We start from the raw sequence: 17,595 nt of genomic DNA, 5'->3' as shown, positions 1-17,595 counted from the left end.
ATGGGGCTCAACCCACCATGGAGGATCGAGAAGTATCCATCGTAGATCTCCAGGTGCCGAATCCAGCGATCCAGCATGGTCAGCGACGACCACCACCACCCTGCGGCGGCCACCGGCATTCAAGCCCAAGACCCAGATGGACCCGATCTGAACCCGGCAGCGCCCGCGACCACCGATCTTGCCCAGCATGCAGCCGTCACCACGCCACGAGCAGGCCACCACCGCTGCCGCGCAGCACACAACGTCGCCAAGAAACCAGCCCACCGCGCCACCCGACCCCACGCTAGCCCGGTGCCCCGCGCCAACTGCGATGGACAAGGGGAAGAGAGGCCCCGCCGCCGCCCAGCCGGCCAAGATTTTCCCGGCGGCGCAGCGGGCGGCGGCGAGGATAGGTGGAGGCAGAGGAGGGCCGAGAGGACAGCGGCTAGGGATCCCCCTGGGTTGACCACGGGGGCGACACGAGGGGGACGAGGGAGACGGCGGCGCGACGTATAGGTAACTTGGATTCACGAAACTCCCCATCATCCATCCTCGAAAGCAACATTGGTCAACAGGCTATTAGCCGCCGCATCCTCCTTCCTCCACAAAAAAAGTTAGGGTTTCTGCCTCCCGCCGTCGCCACCGCAGGTCCGCCTCCTCTCTGGTGGCCCTAGGGCCATGGGGGCGCGGTGGATCTCGGCAAGGGCCGGCGGGAGGGCTCCGTTTTTAGTTGTTTCTTTCAGTTTTGCTAGGGTTTGTGTCCTGCTCAGGAAGACGAGACGGCGGCGGCTCCCTGAAGATGGAATACAGGTCTCCCCGCCTAGTCCCCGTTCCGGCGGCGCGTCTAGCACCGTTGGTGGGCGTGTGGAGGTGTGTCTCCGGCGGATCTATCTTTGGTGGATTTGCTCGGATCTCGTCGTTGTTCGTCTATGTTCACGTGTCTTCGGATTGGATCTTTCTGATCTACGTTATTCTTCATCTGCGGCGGTTGCTGTTCTGGTGCGCTGGTCCTACGGGGCCTTAGCACGACGACTTCCTGACTGTCTACTACAACAAGTTGTGCCCGACTCCGGCGATGGAGGGGCGATGACGGCGGCGCGCCTTCGGCTCGCTTCAGTGCTGGTAGTCGTCGCTAGGTGGTCTATGGATCTGGATGTAATTTTTATTATTTCTGGTATTCGTTGTACTGCCATGATTGAAGATGAATAGATCGGAAATTTTCTCGCAAAAAAAAAGCAACATTGGTCTATTGCGACAATACTAGTGTCACGTACTTGTCCACAAACTCGGTGCAATATCAACGTAATAAGCATGTTGAAACTGATCTTCACTCTTTTTGCGGACGGGCTGCTCTAGATGAAGCTCGCATACTTCATGCGCCATGCGCTTCACAATTTGCAGACATCTTCATGAAGGGGCTGCCATTCGTGGTGTTCCAAGACTTCAAATCCAGCCTCAGCAACCTGCCAGGTAATGTTCTGGCTGAAAGGGGTGTTAAGACCTTAGTTTGTGATTAGGCATTCGTTTGTTCAAGAGTTAATGTACTTGTAGCAGATTAAACAGTGATCGATCCGGGAATCAGTTTTGGTAAAGAAAAGTGCATTGCTATACTGCCAACGCTTTGGACACGATACTCAGCCGACGTTTCCATCAGGCCATTTGGAAAGTTCATGCTAGGCTATCTCACGGTGTGGACTTGCTTGCGGCCACTGGCGCGGCAGCTCGCACGGCTCCCAATGCCCACTATCTCCCTGTTTGCTGTCACTACCCAGTCTAGTGATGATTAACGAAAGAGATAGAAGATCTACTAGTATCATTTTCTGCTACCACGCTCAGTCAGGCGATGATTAAAGAAAGAGAGAGAAGATGAAAGGTAGTACTGGAGTACGTAGCAAAGAATGACGATGGGTATAGTAGAACCGTCTACGCTACCAATATGTAAGTTTAGCGTGTTGCAGTCAAGGCTGGGCCAAGTGATGATTAAAGACATGGAGGGAGAAGATGAAAGATGGGTGTACCAATAAGTTTAGCTAACAATGTGTACACCACTCAGTATGCCCGGACAGTGTAATAAACGATGTTTGGGGACCTTGTAGTAAGTGATGTCGTAAGTTTTTTCTTGTGTGGGAAAAGTGATGTAGTAATAAGTTAGGTTGTATGCATCTTATGATCGATATAGAGATCGGGTTAGTAAAAGCTTCCATTATCTAAAAGAAAGACCAAAGCATCTGCAAATTATCTTGACTGCATTGTATGAAAACCAAATCATGGAGGACAGACCCAACATTATTATTTCCTGTTCGTCATTCAGGGCCGAGCCAACATTGTCATGCTCAGCTCCTAGATACCCTATGCGGCTATCATCATCACCACATGGTAACTTACATATCAAAATCCAAAAGGGCGAAGATGCCTCTATTATGATCCTGGCTCACCTCTTCGAAAAAAAAGAAGTCCGTGCAACCTTTGTTATCTTATTGGGGCGAGTCACGGTCCAATCATCACTGCTTGACTAGTTAGCACTTAGCAGAAATGTGTGCATCAAAGCTAGCAGATAGCCAATAATTCTCCTGAATCGATCACGTGTGTTACTCGATCAGATGATGGCCGACAGAATCAAATTGTACGAAGATGCATTACTAAAGCAGAGATTCGGAGTCTTTTTAGAAAAGGTGGCAATTACCTTGGAATTGTACATGTTCAAGCCTTTTCTTTTAGGAAAGGCGTCACCACTTTTTCTTTTCTAGTTAAGTGCATTCTCTTGTGGAACCGACACTTCAGATAAACAAGCGTCTTATAGTAAAAAAGAGAGAAGATGAAGATTAGTACTCGCACTAGCAAAGAATGGCAATGGGGGAATAGTAAAACCATCGATGCTGGGACATGGAATATGTGAGCTTATATATTGTGGAACCAGTATATAAGTTTAGACGACTCAGTAAGCCCGAAAGGAGCTTATTAGCTTTTCGTCCGTATCATAAACCAAGTTAGCTTGCAAGAGAGAGCAAAACATACGCCATCATGACCATGCCCTTGCAATCCCATTCCCAGCCACTGCCAATAGTCCAACTCCTCGTCCTCCTCCTTTCAGCGGCGACTCATGTCATCCTGGACGCTGCTGCTGCTGAGCAAGATGAGCAGCAGCCGATCACACTTCCGGGTTGCCCCGACAAGTGCGGCAACATAAGCATTCCCTACCCGTTTGGCATGAAGCATGGATGTTTTCGCGAGGGCTTCCAGGTCACCTACAACAACTCCTTCAATCCCCATCGTGCCTACCTTCCCTACGACGGAGTATTCCAGCGGATAGTGGAGATTGGCGACAGGTTGGAGGTACGTAGGTTTTGTTATAAATATTAGCACTTTTCCGACTAATCTAATCCATGAGTAAACAGTTAACATGGCTAATACGGTATGCAACTTATACCGATACTTAAGCATGTGAGCACGTACAGTACATAGAACCGAAACATCTATGAACAACATATATACGGCTAGCACATGAACGAGCAAATAGGGGATGAACGAGTCATACCCTCCGGTTGGCCAGGCCAATGCGGCGGTGGTAGCAGCAGCCTCGGCATCAGCCAAGGCCTTCTTCTTGGCGACTTCGTCATCAGCCATGGGGTCGATGCAGGGGAAGTAGTGGAAGCAGAGGCGGACGGAGACGGGGACGGATCGGGAGCAGTCGCGTCGAGACGCTCCCCAACAACCTTATTGCCATTCTCCCGGGCAGGATTTCGAACGACAGGGTTCCGGAGGCACCTGCTCTCCCGACCAACCATGCACGCGGTCGTCGGGATGGGATCGCCGGAAGCACTACAGAGAGAGGAACAGTAGATGACGCCTAGGGTTGTACGAGAGGAAGTGAGTGAATTGAGTTAGGGTTCACTCCACTGGCCAGCGCCTTCTTATATAGGCCGTCAGGTAGATGGGCCTGGGCCAGGCCCACGACCGAGTCCGCGGACAACCCACAGTCCAACGTCTCGGACAGTGGCACTTCCGTAAGCGACTCGTTAATTAATTAATAATTAATTAACCATTCCTGAGCGGCAAAAAATAAGCTTCGGCTCGGCTCATTCCCGCAATCCGCGGCGCGCGCGCGTCGTGATGAGACGAGGCGAGGCGAGGCGAGGTGGGCGGCGGAGGAGGAGGAGCGCGTGTACAACTCCTATTCCCAAGATCCCAATAGCAAGTAGTAGAGCAGCCCTTATAAAGAGGTCTCACTCTTCTTACTGTAGAAGTATGGGACTAAACTTCCCACACTTCCCACCACTTGCCGTGCACATGCATGGGCCTTAGAGATTAACTAGGGATAATTGTTTTATATGGGCCTAGGCCCATCCATAATCCATCAATCCCCCACCAGATCTCGAGGCACATAACTTTGTCAACTGTTCCAAACAATGTTTGATATAACAGAATTTTCCGTGGAGACTGTTAAGTTGTACTTCCACCTAGAGCAATAGGATTAGACTTCTTCACAACTGAACAATGGACTATGCCTTAAATTGTCAGTTTGGCGTGTAGAAGTTTCACCTATTGTCAGTTGATACGTGGCCGCCGAATGCTAAACCCCACGGATGGAGCTTATTAATCATACTCCGTACCTTCTCATGAGCTTCCTAGAGATCACCCAATCTCATAGACTGTGACCAGCAGTCGGGCTCATACTACTAGAAAAAGGACTATAGATGGGATGGACACTAATGGCGCACCTGTCATGTGGTGCGCCATTAGTATATACTAATGGCGCACCATGTTTTGGTACGCCATTAGTGTGGAAGACACTAATGGCGCACCAAGAACACGGTGCGCCACTAGTAACAATTTTTTTTAATTTTTCCGAACATACTAATGGCACATCATATCTCGGTGCGCCATTACTAGTGTCCACACAATGCGCCACTACTGTTGTTTATTTTTTTTTCTTTTTTGCAAAACTACTAATGGCGCACTGTGCCACGGTGCACCATTAGAATATATACTTTTTTTTTATTTTTTTGCAAAACTTCTAATGGCGCACAGGAAGCAGGTACGCCATTAGTAACCAGGGTCAACCCCCGCTCCACCGGCCGCCGCCGCCGACCCCCCGCACCCTCCCCCACTCCGCCGCCGCCGACGACCCACCGCACCCTCCCCCGCTCCACCGGCCGCCGCCGCCGACCCCCGGCCCGCACCCTCCCCCACTCCACCGCCGCCGACGACCACCCGCACCCTCCCCGACCCGCTCCACCGTCATAAATTAATGCAACTAAAATTGCAAAAAAACAAATTTGATTATATTTTCAAATAACAAATTTGATGATATTTTCAAATAATAAATATGATGATATTTTTTTATATTCATAAATATTTTCAAATAACAAATTTGATGATATTTTTTAAAAAAGTATTACTGTTTTTATAAAAATATTACTCTTATGATTTAAACAAGTTTGAACATATTTAAACACAAATAAATATCAAACAACATTTTAAATGCATAAGACGACCCCCGCACCCTCCCCCACTCCACCGCCGCCGATGACCCACCGCACCCTCCCCCGCTCCACCGGCCGCCGCCGCCGACCCCCGGCCCGCACCCTCCCCCACTCCACTGCCGCCGACGACCACCCGCACCCTCTCCCCCGCACCCTCCCCGGCCCGCTCCACCGTCACAAATGAATGCAACTAAAATTGCAAAAAAAAACAAATTTGATTATATTTTCAAATAACAAATTTGATGATATTTTCAAATAATAAATTTGAAGATATTTTTTCATATTCATAAATATTTTCAAATAACAAATTTGATGATATTTTTAAAAAAATTATTACTGTTTTTATAAAAAACTATTACTGTTATGATTTAAACAAGTTTGAACATATTTAAACACAAATTGGGGAGCCTGGGAATCAAACCCAGGACCTCCTGGTGTGTGCTGTGTGCTGACCAGTCGGGCTAGTGGGTGTGTTTTGATGGAGTGGGGGTTAGGTGGAATATAACCTGACCAGTCGGGCAAGTAAATAAAACAAAATTCTAATGGCGCAACAGGGCGAGGTGCGCCATTAGAATCGTCGTACTTATGACGCACTAGGGGGAGGTGCGCCATTAGAACCATCCCCCCACTCCACCTATTCCCCTCGCACTGTGGCCTCCCTCCCTCCCTCGCCAGATCCACTCGACCCCAACCGTACGCCGCCGCCCCCTTGCTCCGCCCCCTCCATCCGCCGCGCCTGCCCACCGTCGGCGACGCCGCCGCCGCTATGGTCTTGCGCTGCCCCGACGCCGCCGCCCCGACCCCCGCGGGACTCCACCCCCGCCGCCCCCGCGCCCCCCGAACGGGATCGGCCGAGCACGCGCCGCCCGCTCCTCTCCTCTCCTCCTCCCTCCGACGAGCGAGGGCCTCCTCCGGCCCCTGCAACAGCCGGCGAGCGCGGCCCCGACGCGCCCACCCCGCCTGCCCCTACCGTCCTCCGCCACCGGCCCCTGCTCTCCTTCGACCGCGGCGAGCGAGGACCCGGACGAGCTCGGACCCCGACCCCGACCCCTTCGCCGACCCCGACCCCGACCCCTCCGGCGACCAGGTACCTCTCCTCCTTCCTCCTTCCTCCCTCTCTCCACCATTCCCCATTCCCTCCCTCCCTCCCCTCGACCGTGGCACTGTAGGTCATCTGAATAAAAACCAAAGCCAATTCTTCAGTTCAAAGCCAAATAGAGATACGAGGCAGATCCCCTAAATCCCCAAAATCTACTTACTTTTGTCTTACCATTGTCAAATTTTATTTGTCTGCTCGCTGTAAACAAGTTATGACTTGAGTGATGTGTGCCTTTTAGGCTGGGTTTGTGGTTTCTGAACTGTATTGAAACTGACTGCTCTGAACTTGTTTAGTAAGATGATCATGTTTTTGCTGCTGTTTGGTTCTGAAGATGAGTAGCAAGTATAGTAGGAAGATGATGCATAGTAGTTTTATGTTGTTGTAGTAGTTGTAGTTGTAGATACAGTAGCAGTATCATGTGCTACTGTTGTAGATACAGTAGTTGTAGGAACATTAGATACAGTAACAATTGTCATGTTGTTGTATTAGATACAGTAGCAGTATCATGTGCTGCTGAAGATGAGTAGTTGTAGGAAGATAATGCCCTAATGGAAGTGACATGAGTATTTGGCCTGCCTTTTTTTTCTTGTAGAATTTTTTTATTGACGGTATAAACGAATCAAAGACTCACTAGGTAGGTTCTCCTAATTAATTAGAAATGATGCATCTTGCAATTAGGGGGAATATTGCAACCTGCTGCTAAACTAGATCATGAATATGTAATTGCTTTTCAGTGAGCTCCTAAGTGTACTATTATTCATTTATGATAGTTTGTGAGATACAGAAATAGATAAATTTAAGTTTGTAATGGCTAACAGCCAGACATGTGAATCTGTTCTTGATACACCTTTTACCTTTTCTTAGAATCATCATATACAAATTAGAACCTTTCTAACATCTGCATATTTCAGGTTTCCAAGGAGGTAAAGGAAGTGAAGTTCAGACAGTGCAGCAGCAGCAACACCTCCAAGGTGAGAAATATGTTCCTATTTATCTTTTTTTGCTCAAGTTCTTCAGTACATCATATAATATAGAGAAGTGCAGATCAAGTGGTGCAATAATATACATCTGGCCACTTAAGTCATCCTTCCCTTTAAGCAGAGTGATGCCTTTCGATGTCACACAATAATGTTTGTTGCAAGAACATTCTGCTCTTAGTGTTCGTTTGTTTACAAACATCCTGCTTATATATATTGATGATGAGTCTTGTTGAAACCTTACATATGTTGGTTCCTGCTTATTTGCTCCAATGGCACAAACTTGAGCTGCTAGCATAAAAAGTGTTGCAGGCGACAGACAGTGAGGAGCTACTGTCAAAAACTTGAGCTACTGTCAAAAAATTCAGTTAGGTACAGTTAGCATCATGTAAGAAAATGGCCATAATGTGCCCTGATAATGATGTATTTTGTCATAAAAATATATAGTGGACTGCCATGATAATGACATGGTCCTGTGTTTGCAAGCTATCATAATCTTCAGTTTACTTGACTTTTGAGCCTGCTAGTAGTTTACTTCCATGAGTTGTTTTCTTGACATGGCACATTTGCAATGGAGTTTTATATATCTTTAGCCACTGTTCATTAACAGCAAGTCAGTTTTGCTGCTCTTATGCCTGTATTCACTGCTACTGCTGCTGTACTTGTGATGATGTTGTACTTGTGATGATGCTACTTTCTTCTTAAATGACCCATTGGCGACTTCATTACGCGGGGATAATGATTTTGCAGGTACCCCGAGAGGCCCTTGAGTTTGCCGGAATGTCGATTAACTTCCGTTCCGGCAAATTCGGGTACTCCATATGTCCTATTTTCAGCAAAGGTCATGCTGAAATTTTCCGTGAATTTTAGCATGACTTTGCTAAAAATCGGACATATGGGGTACTTGCTACTAATGCATGGGCCGGGGTATCTTAGTACTTAGTTCAGTAGGATCAACTGCCCCTTTATTCTTGCTGCATTAAACCATAGGTGGCAATAGAGCCAAGTGATTAGTGCCAAGTGATTAGGCCCAACCTAGGGTGCCTCGGCATCGACAAACCCTAAATGATGAAAACTTAACTTAGCATTTAGCTTTTAGGATGCCTCGGCGTCGACAAACCCTAAGTGATAAAAGCTTAGCTTCTAGGATGCCTCGGTGTCGACAAACCCTAAATGATGAGACCATGATCTTGTTCCTTGACAACAACCAACTTTTTGACCAAACTTTTTTTCCTATTTAGAGCGAAACATGGCCCACAACGATGAGGCCGGCGGTTCGGGTGGCAAGCAATTCTGGGAGCTGTCCCAGGAGATGGAGGAACAACCTCACCGCTATGAGGACGCCGCGGAAGACACCGATCCTGACTACACAACCACTAGTGGCGTCGGGGATGACACCACTGATGGTGCCGCCGAGGATGCCACCACTGATGGTGCCGCCGAGGATTCCATCACTGATGATGGCGGCGCACGCACAGATGGCAGCCAACCAAAGAAGCAACGGAAGGACCGGCGCCCGAACGCGCTCCGCACCGTCAAGGAGGAATTTACTCAAGTGGACTCCGACGGGCATCCAACGGAGCCCAAACATATAGTCAAGGGGTACTCGGTTCAGCTCGGGTGCATTCTCCGGAGCACCCTCTCGATCAACACTGAGAACCTTAGGCATAAGGACCGAGGGAATTTGCGCAACCTCCTCTTCACGAAGCTGCACGAACGATACAAGTTCCCCGCTGAATTTGAAAACACACGCCTCTCAGGGAATAAAGTGAACAGTGCCACCCTCACGAGGATGAGCACGGCCCTGTCTACTTGGAGAAGCGCGGTGAAGAGAATGATTGAGAAAGGTGATAGTTATGAGAAGATCAAGGCGAAAAATCCTTCGATCAGCGAAGAGGACTACAAGGAGTTCAAGATCTAGTGCGAGAGCAGTGCAACCTCCAAATCAAGTCAGTGGGGGAAAGAAATGCGGGAGTTGAACTTAGGGGAACACAAACTCGGTCCCGGCGGTTACAGAGTGGCGGAGCCTATATGGGACAAGGAGGACGCGGAGCGTGCCGAGCAAGGCCTACCGCCCCGCTTCAAGAAATACAGCAGTGACAAGCAGACCAGGAACTATGTCAGGGCCCGGTACGTGGAGGACCCGATAACAAGGGAGCTTACCACGGATCCGAAGACCAAGGCGCTTGAGCTTGTTCTAGCGAAGGAGACTGAAAGCAGTAGCGCGGGGTCGTCTCAGAGCACCCCTGCTTGGGACAGCACTCTAAATAGGGCGTTGAACGTAATGAAAAACAAGGATAAGCTCAGTAAGCCGTCGTCAGTTGGTCGTGTGGCCGGCAAAGGCTTGTCCACAAAATGGTCGTCATACTATACCGCTGGTGGGTGAAAGGAGAAAAAGACCAGCTCGGAAAGCCAGTCGCACGAGGTTCAAGAACTCAAGGCACAAGTGGCGCGGATTCTGGAGATTGTCCAAGAGCAAGTGCACCAACAACTGGGATCGACGCTCACTGGCATTATGCCTACCTTGATTCATGGGCCGACGACGTGGATTGCGGGTGGCCAACAGGGGCCGCCCCCGATTCCCAGCTTCACGGCCAGCAACTCGCACAACGCACAGGCGACGCCATTGGTGTCTCCGGCGGCGGCGGTATTGGTGTCTCCGATGCCGGCACGGCCGGCATTGGAGCTTAATGCACCCGGGTGTACGTCGGCCGGCACCTCGCCAGCAAGCGGCCCCTCCGTTAGTTGCACGCCCGCCGTTGGCGGTGCCACGACATTAGCCGAGCTCGACGCCATCATCACGGTAACTAATTAAGCCTCTCGGCCGAGGACTTCATCTCCTTTTGCCTTTGACTGGGCATCCCTGACGCCCTACATGTTTTCGCAGGGCGCCGCCGACATTCTGTGCACTCTCCTGCACTTTGTGAACGACGAGTTGGTCGATGTCGCCAAGGGCAAAATCATTCAACCGGGCAACCCCGTGTTCCACGGTAAACCGATGCCACCCACCGTGTATAGGGTTCAACTGGTTCGGGTGCTGCCAGGCTGCGACGAGTTGTTACCTCCGTTTCGACCCGCCGGGGCCGACGAAGATGATCTGATGACCCTCAGCGCCTGCCTAAGCCGGCCCCTGCTTTGGCCAAAGAGCCAGATTCGTTTGGGGGCGGGGGACACCACCCTAAAGACAACACCGCCAGTCGTGCCAGCGCCAAGCCATGGCAAGAACGCCGCAACGCTACCGGACATGCCGGACATCCCTATGGCACAGGATCCGAACATGCATATGGCACAGGATCTAGACGACAACGGCCGTACATTTAGCAACGTCGATAAGTACTTTGCCGAACATGGGTACGATGACGAATTCTGCGGGCCTCTTTCTCAAGAACCCAACCAAGACGTCCGCGGTCTAGCTGGTTTGGCGGAGAAACCCAGTTGCAACAGGCGTCGTCTGGCGTTCAGTTCTCAGGAGAAGTCCTCCAGCTGCCGACTTCACCGAGCCTCAGATAGCCGAGGTGCCAAATATTATCAGCCCCAACACACTCAAGAAGGCGGTCTGTGAGCAGAACTCGGTCCCATTACAACAGAAGATCAAGAAGGGACGGAAAAGAAAGAGTAACAAGGGTGCGAGCCAGCCGGCAAAGAGTACGATCCGTGCTCAGGACGGGCCACCTTCACCTAAGGATATCTCGAGGAGGGTGCATGTGGCGGGTAGGGCGATGCTACCGACAAATATGCTCAATGCTGCAACCGGTGCTATGCGGAGTCTGCATGACAGTGTTCTTTCTTTGGAGAAGCGGCGTCTCAGAGAGAATGATGTGGCATACCCAGTTTTCGTGGCCAAGGTGCCAGAGGGCAAGGTCTTTGTGGATGGCGCCATCGGGGGTACGATCGTCCTGCGGTTTGATGACATCTTTGCTATGTTTAACCTTCATCCGCTGCACTACACCTTCGTTCGGCTATTTTCGCTGAGTATGGAGATGCGGATCATTAGAGACAAGACCCCGGACATCGTGATAGTCGACCCCTTCTATATGCGTGCCAAGATCTTGGGCAGCGCTGGGGACCGGCAAGTCGTGAGTTCTTACCTCGAAGGCGTCATTCTGGCAAACCCAGATAAGGATAACTTTCTCGTGCCTTACTTTCCCAAGTAAGTTCTCCCCTCACCGCCCCGTAACATATGATTTCTTAGATTTCGATCGTTCTTTTTTTTCTAACATTCCGTGTTCTGTGCAGTGACACACATTGCACACTCATCCTCTTAAGCCCGAAATATTCCATGGCCACGTATTTCGAACCGGACCGTGATTCCAAGATAGACTACACAAATATCAAGAAAGTTCTTGATGATGTTCTCCCCGGCTACGCCAAATCTGGAGGCACCTTCGCCAAGCCAGCTCGTAGGCCGTACGGCACGCACATGTTTGCCCACAATACAAAGTTCTCCTGCGTCAAGCAGCCGCCTGGCGGTCAGAAGGATGCCTACTACGCCCTCCATCACATGCGGGCGATCGTACGGGACCATCATCACCTTCTGCTACCAGATAATCTCAAAGATTGGGCCACGAGCTTGTCGACTATCCAGGATGCGGACATCAGACAAGAATTCTTTCGCATCCAGTCAGAGTTTGCGGAAATTATCCATCAAGATGTCCTTCGTACCTCGGGGCAGTTCTACCTCAGACATCAACCGTCCAACAGTGAGATAGACACAACGCTACAAATGCAGGCTTATAACGCCCGCGATTTCATGACCATCACGACAGATGGCGGCTTCATCCACGCTCCAGTCCCATGAGTCGAGTCGACAGTAGTGATGCTATGTGTAGTTCTGAAACATTGACTGGCTCATGTTGTAATTAAAATTTAATGAACTTGTATGTCTCTTTGGGTTGGACAGTCGTTCAACTTAGATGTAATGGATGCTATTAATGTCTTGCTTTTCTCTTCCGATCCTTTTGTTGTATACATATATATTGCTTATGTATTGTCTGTTGTTTGGCTTGTGCATAGAGATGCCGTCGTATGTCGTGTACAAGGGTAAGGTTCCCGAAGTCTACGACGACTGGGAGGAGTGTCGGAGACAGGTTCACCGTTTCAGCGGTAACAGTTACAAAGGGTACACCACTAGGGCGGAGGCAGAATCTAGATACGCCCGCTATCTAGCGGGAGAGAGGAGGGAGCATTGGAGGAACCGGATGAAGACCAGTTTTATCGCGATGATGCTCACCGTGATGACCACAACTCTCTTCTATGTGATGGTAGTTTAGATGATCGATATCGACTTGTAATGTGAAGACAAACTCGCTACTCGCGGTCTCGAGACTTGTAATGTTCTATCTTTGTTCGGTCTTTTGAATTCGGAGACTAATATGACGAATTGTATTCGGAGACTAATCTTCTATTGTATTCGATGAATCTGCTGTTGCTGTGTGCTGTTGTCTAAATTCTGTCCAATAATATATTTTGTAACTTGTGAAAATATCAGAAAAGAAAAAAAAATAATCCCTAATATTCATACTAGTGGCGCACCACACAAGACACTAATTGCGCACTGTGATAATCACACTAATGGCGCATCAGCCACAAGTGCGCCATTAGTATGCCAAAGCACATGGGTACATATGGCCCCCTGGGAGGCATACTAATGGCGCACTCTTAGCTATACTAATGGCGCACCAGGTGGTGCGCCATTAGAACACCAGATACTAATGGCGCACCAGTGGTGCGCCATTAGAATTTAATTCTAATGGCGTGATGCTAGTGGCGCACCAGTGGTGCGCCATTAGTAGGCAAAACTGGTGTGCCACTAGCATGCCTTTTCCTAGTAGTGTCACATAGGTGTATTCCTCCAAAAGAATGCTCTGTAGGTTAGCATCTTGCATACATAAGCTTTTGAATACATTAAGACAAAAGTCAGCCTTCCTTACAGAATCACTATACCCCTCAAGTACCGTCGGGTACCCAGAATAGTGAATCCCATAGTTCACAGTACCTTGCAAGTAGCGCATTACTCGCTCAACAGCATGCCAATGCACATCTCCCCGATTGAAAACAAACCGGCTCAGTTTGCACACAGTAAATGAGATGCCAGGGCGAGTAGCACAAGCTAGGTATATGAGTGAACCAACCACTTGAGAATATCTCAATTGATCTATAGCCGTGCCATCGAACTTTTGAATCCGCACGCTAGGATCATATGGTGTTGCAGAAGGTTTGCTGTCCGAATATCCAAAGCGGCTCAAAATCTTCTCAACATAGTGGGATTGCAAAAGTGTAATTCCACCCTCAGTATTTCTCAGTAGCTTGATGTTCAAGATAACATCAGCCACACCCAGGTCTTTCATCTCAAAGTTATGAGATAGAAAAGCCTTGACCTCCTCAATTACCTTGAGGTGGGTCCCAAATATTAGTATGTCATCAACATACAGACAGAGTATAACTCCTTCACCCCCACCATAGCGATAGTATACACATTTGTCAGCTTCATTAACAACAAAGCCAGCAGATGTCAAAGTTGTATTAAACTTCTCATGCCATTGCTTAGGCGCTTGTTTCAGGCCATACAAAGATTTCACTAAATTACACACCTTTCTTTCCTGACCATTTACTACAAAGCCATCTGGCTGTTGCATGTAAATTTTCTCGTCTAGCTCTCCGTTAAGGAAAGGCATCTTAACGTCCATCTGATAAACGAGAAGACCATGTGTGGCAGCCAAAGCGAGTAACACTCAAATGGTTGTCAGCCTAGCTATGGCGAGTAAGTATCGAAGAAATCCTCTTCTTCCTTTTGGGTATAACCCTTGGCGACAAGCCTAGCCTTGTACTTCTCAACAGTACCATCGGGCCTAAGCTTCTTCTTGAACACCCACTTACATCCCAATGGTTGGCAACCATAAGGATGATCGGTGATCTCCCGTGTCCCATTAGCTATGATGAAATCCATCTCTCTATGGACCGCGTCCTCCAGTAGTCAGCATCCGGAGATGCATAAGCTTCTGAAATGGAACTGGGAGTGTCATCATCCACGAGGTACACGAGGAAATCATCACCAAAAGACTTTGCAGTCCTTTGTCTCTTGCTCCTAACAAGAGCTTCCTCGTCATCCTCTGATGAACTTTCATCACTTCTGTGTTCATAATATTCCATCGGAATGGCAGGTTCAGGAGTCTCATCAGATTCCAGTCTAGAACTGCTTTGCATATCTCTCATGGGGAAGATATCCTCAAAGAATGTAGCATCCTTAGACTCTATAATTGTACCGACCTTCTGGTCAGGTACCTCAGATTTCACTACTATAAATCTATAGCCAACGCTATTCTTAGTGTAGCCCAAATTAACACAGTCCACGGTCTTTGGTCCAAGCTTACGCTTTTTGGGGATCGGCACGTTGACTTTTGCCAAACAGCCCCAAGTGCGCAAGTAAGAGAGTGTAGTTCTTTTCTTTTCCCATTGCTCATATGGAGTAGTCTCATTATCCTTCATGGGAACTTTATTCAGGACATGACATGATGTCAATACAGCCTCCCCCCACCATGCCTTGGATAAACCCGATGTATCTAACATGGCGTTAGCCAAATCTGTTAGAGTACGGTTTTTCCGTTCGGCAACCCCGTTTGACTAGGGTGAATAGGGAGGCGTCCTTTCATGAATAATACCATGTTCCACACAGAATAAATCAAACTCGCTAGAAAAGTACTCTCCACCACGATCAGACCGGACTCGTTTATTTTCTTCTCAAGTTGATTCACAACTTCAGCCTTATAGATTTTAAAGTAGTGTAGAGCCTCATCCTTTGTATTAAACAAATACACATAACAGAATCTAGTGGAATCATCAATCAAAGTCATGAAGTATTTCTTTCCAGCTTTAGTCACTAGTAGAAAAGGGGGCAATGGCCCAGGCCAGTTCAGCCCATTAGTCCCGTTCTGCTACGAACCGGGACCAATGGAGGTATTTGTCCTGGTTCATGAGCCCAGGGGGCCGGCCGGGCCACATGGGCCATTGGTCCCGGTTCGTCTGGCCCTTTTGATCTAGGTTGGTGGGACGAACCGGGACCAATGGGCCTCGCTCCTGGCCCACCACCATTGGTCCCGGTTGGTGGCTTGAACCGGGACCAAAGGTTGCCCTTTAGTCCCGGTTCATGCCACCAACCGGGACCAATGATGCGCCTATATATACCCCCCGCGTAAGAGCAGAGCACACTGCTCTGTTTTTTGTCTTAGCCGAGGGGAGAGGGCTTGGTGGTGCTCTAGCTCACCTCCTATGCACACAAGGTGTTTGATGGAATGCCCGAGCCACACTACTTAAGCTTTCTCCTCTCCAAGCTCGACCTCCAAGCTCCATTTTCCTCAATATTTGTCTAGGTTTAGCAGTCCGTCACGCTCCATCCCCGTCTTCACCGCCGTCGATCACCCGCGCCGATTTCATCGCCGGCACCACCGTGGTGAGCCTCTTGTTCTTATCTTCTTTCTGAAAGGAAAAATATTCTTACTTGTATGTTTAGATAGATACTTGTATTATTTTCTTACTTTTATTATTGCATCTTATATAGTGCGATGGTTTTGGTATCCGCCCCCGTCGGCCCTCGTCCTGCCTATGATTCGGATGTGGTATATATTATCTTTTGATAACTATTAATTCATTTATTGTTTATGAAAATTATGCCGACCAACATGACATAGATTTTATTTATCTAGGAGGTTGTTGAACCGGAAATTCCAACCGACCCTATTGTCAAGAGGTTAAATTTAGTTGAAGAAGAAAACAATTTCTTGAAGGAAAAAATAAAAAACTTGAGGAGGAGAAGATGATATTGGAGTTGCATGTTGCGGATGTCGTCTATGATCACAAGATCAAGATGGATGCAATGCGCTTGAAGATTAGAAAGATTAGAAAATATGCCATTCATACCGAGGCTTGGTATCATTATGCCGTTGGATCAGTTGTTACCTTGGTTGCGATTATGATCGCATTTGTTTTCGCATTGAAATGTTTTACATAGTTTCAATGTATGGTTTAATTAATTTAGGTGCTCTGCAGAGATTTATGTTTTTAGATGAGAACTATGTATGTACTTTGGTTTTTATGTGATGATGAACTTCTATTAATTTGGTCACTTAATTATCTATTCATGATGTTCTGTAATGATTTTTGACACACTTAATTATATATAATGCACGCAGATGAACCGGCAATGGATGTACGGTGATAGACACACCTCCGAGTACACTAAGGGCGTGCATGATTTTCTCGAAGTGGCTGAGGCAAACAAGCAGAATGGTTTTATGTGTTGTCCATGCCCTATATGTGGGAATACGAAGTCTTTCTCTGACCGGAAAATCCTTCACACCCACCTACTTTACAAGGGTTTCATGCCACACTATAATGTTTGGACGAGGCACGGAGAAATAGGAGTTATGATGGAAGACGGCGAAGAAGAAGAGTATGATGACAACTATGTGCCCCCTGAATACGGTGATGGTACTGAACATCAAGAGGAACCAGACGATGTGCACGATGGTGCTGCAACGGGCGAAGCTGCTGAAGATCAAGAGGAACCAGACGATGTGCCCGATGACGATGATCTCCGCCGGGTCATTGTCGATGCAAGGACACAATGCGAAAGTCAAAAGGAGAAGCTGAAGTTCGATCGCATGTTAGAGGATCACAAAAAAGGGTTGTACCCGAATTGCGACGATGGCAACACAAAGTTCGGTACCGTACTGGAATTGCTGCAGTGGAAGGCAGAAAATGCTGTGCCTGATAAAGGATTTGAGAAGCTACTGAAAATAATGAAGAAGAAGCTTCCAAAGGATAATGAATTGCCCGACAGTACATACGCAACAAAGAAGGTCGTATGCCCTCTAGGATTGGAGGTGGAGAAGATACATGCATGCCCTAATGGCTGCATCCTCTACCGCGGTGCATACAAGGATCTGAACGCATGCCCGGTATGCGGTGCATTGCGGTATAAGATCAGACGAGATGACCCTGGTGATGTTGACGGCGAGCCTCCCAGAAAGAGGGTTCCTGCGAAGGTGATGTGGTATGCTCC

The 17,595-nt window shown here is 48.4% G+C and overlaps 1 protein-coding gene and 1 pseudogene across 1 annotated transcript; both read left to right on the top strand.

Moving 5' to 3' along the window:
• Nucleotides 1-75: 75 nt before the first annotated feature.
• LOC147967085 (uncharacterized) lies at nt 76-1,188 on the top strand. Its single transcript, XM_087531039.1, has 2 exons — nt 76-423; nt 598-1,188. The coding sequence occupies exons 1-2, from the start codon at nt 76-78 to the stop codon at nt 1,186-1,188; spliced, it is 939 nt and encodes a 312-aa protein (XP_087387165.1).
• A 1,655-nt stretch (nt 1,189-2,843) lies between these two features.
• The window catches only part of LOC147967084 (wall-associated receptor kinase 1-like), a 32,011-nt pseudogene continuing 17,259 nt past the window's right edge, over nt 2,844-17,595 (top strand).

Source organism: Triticum urartu, chromosome 6A (genome assembly GCF_056163025.1).
Source record: "Triticum urartu cultivar PI428250 chromosome 6A, HENAU_Tu73, whole genome shotgun sequence".
NCBI lineage: Eukaryota > Viridiplantae > Streptophyta > Magnoliopsida > Poales > Poaceae > Triticum > Triticum urartu.
This window is presented reverse-complemented; position numbering and strand designations above follow the sequence as displayed.

Coding starts and splice junctions, on each gene's coding strand:
- LOC147967085 (XM_087531039.1), top strand. CDS start 76: ATGGTCAGCGACGACCACCACCACCCTGCGGCGGCCACCGGCATTCAA. Junction 424..597: donor GGAGGGCCGAGAGGACAGCG/GCTAGGGATCCC, acceptor AAAAAAAGTTAG/GGTTTCTGCCTCCCGCCGTC.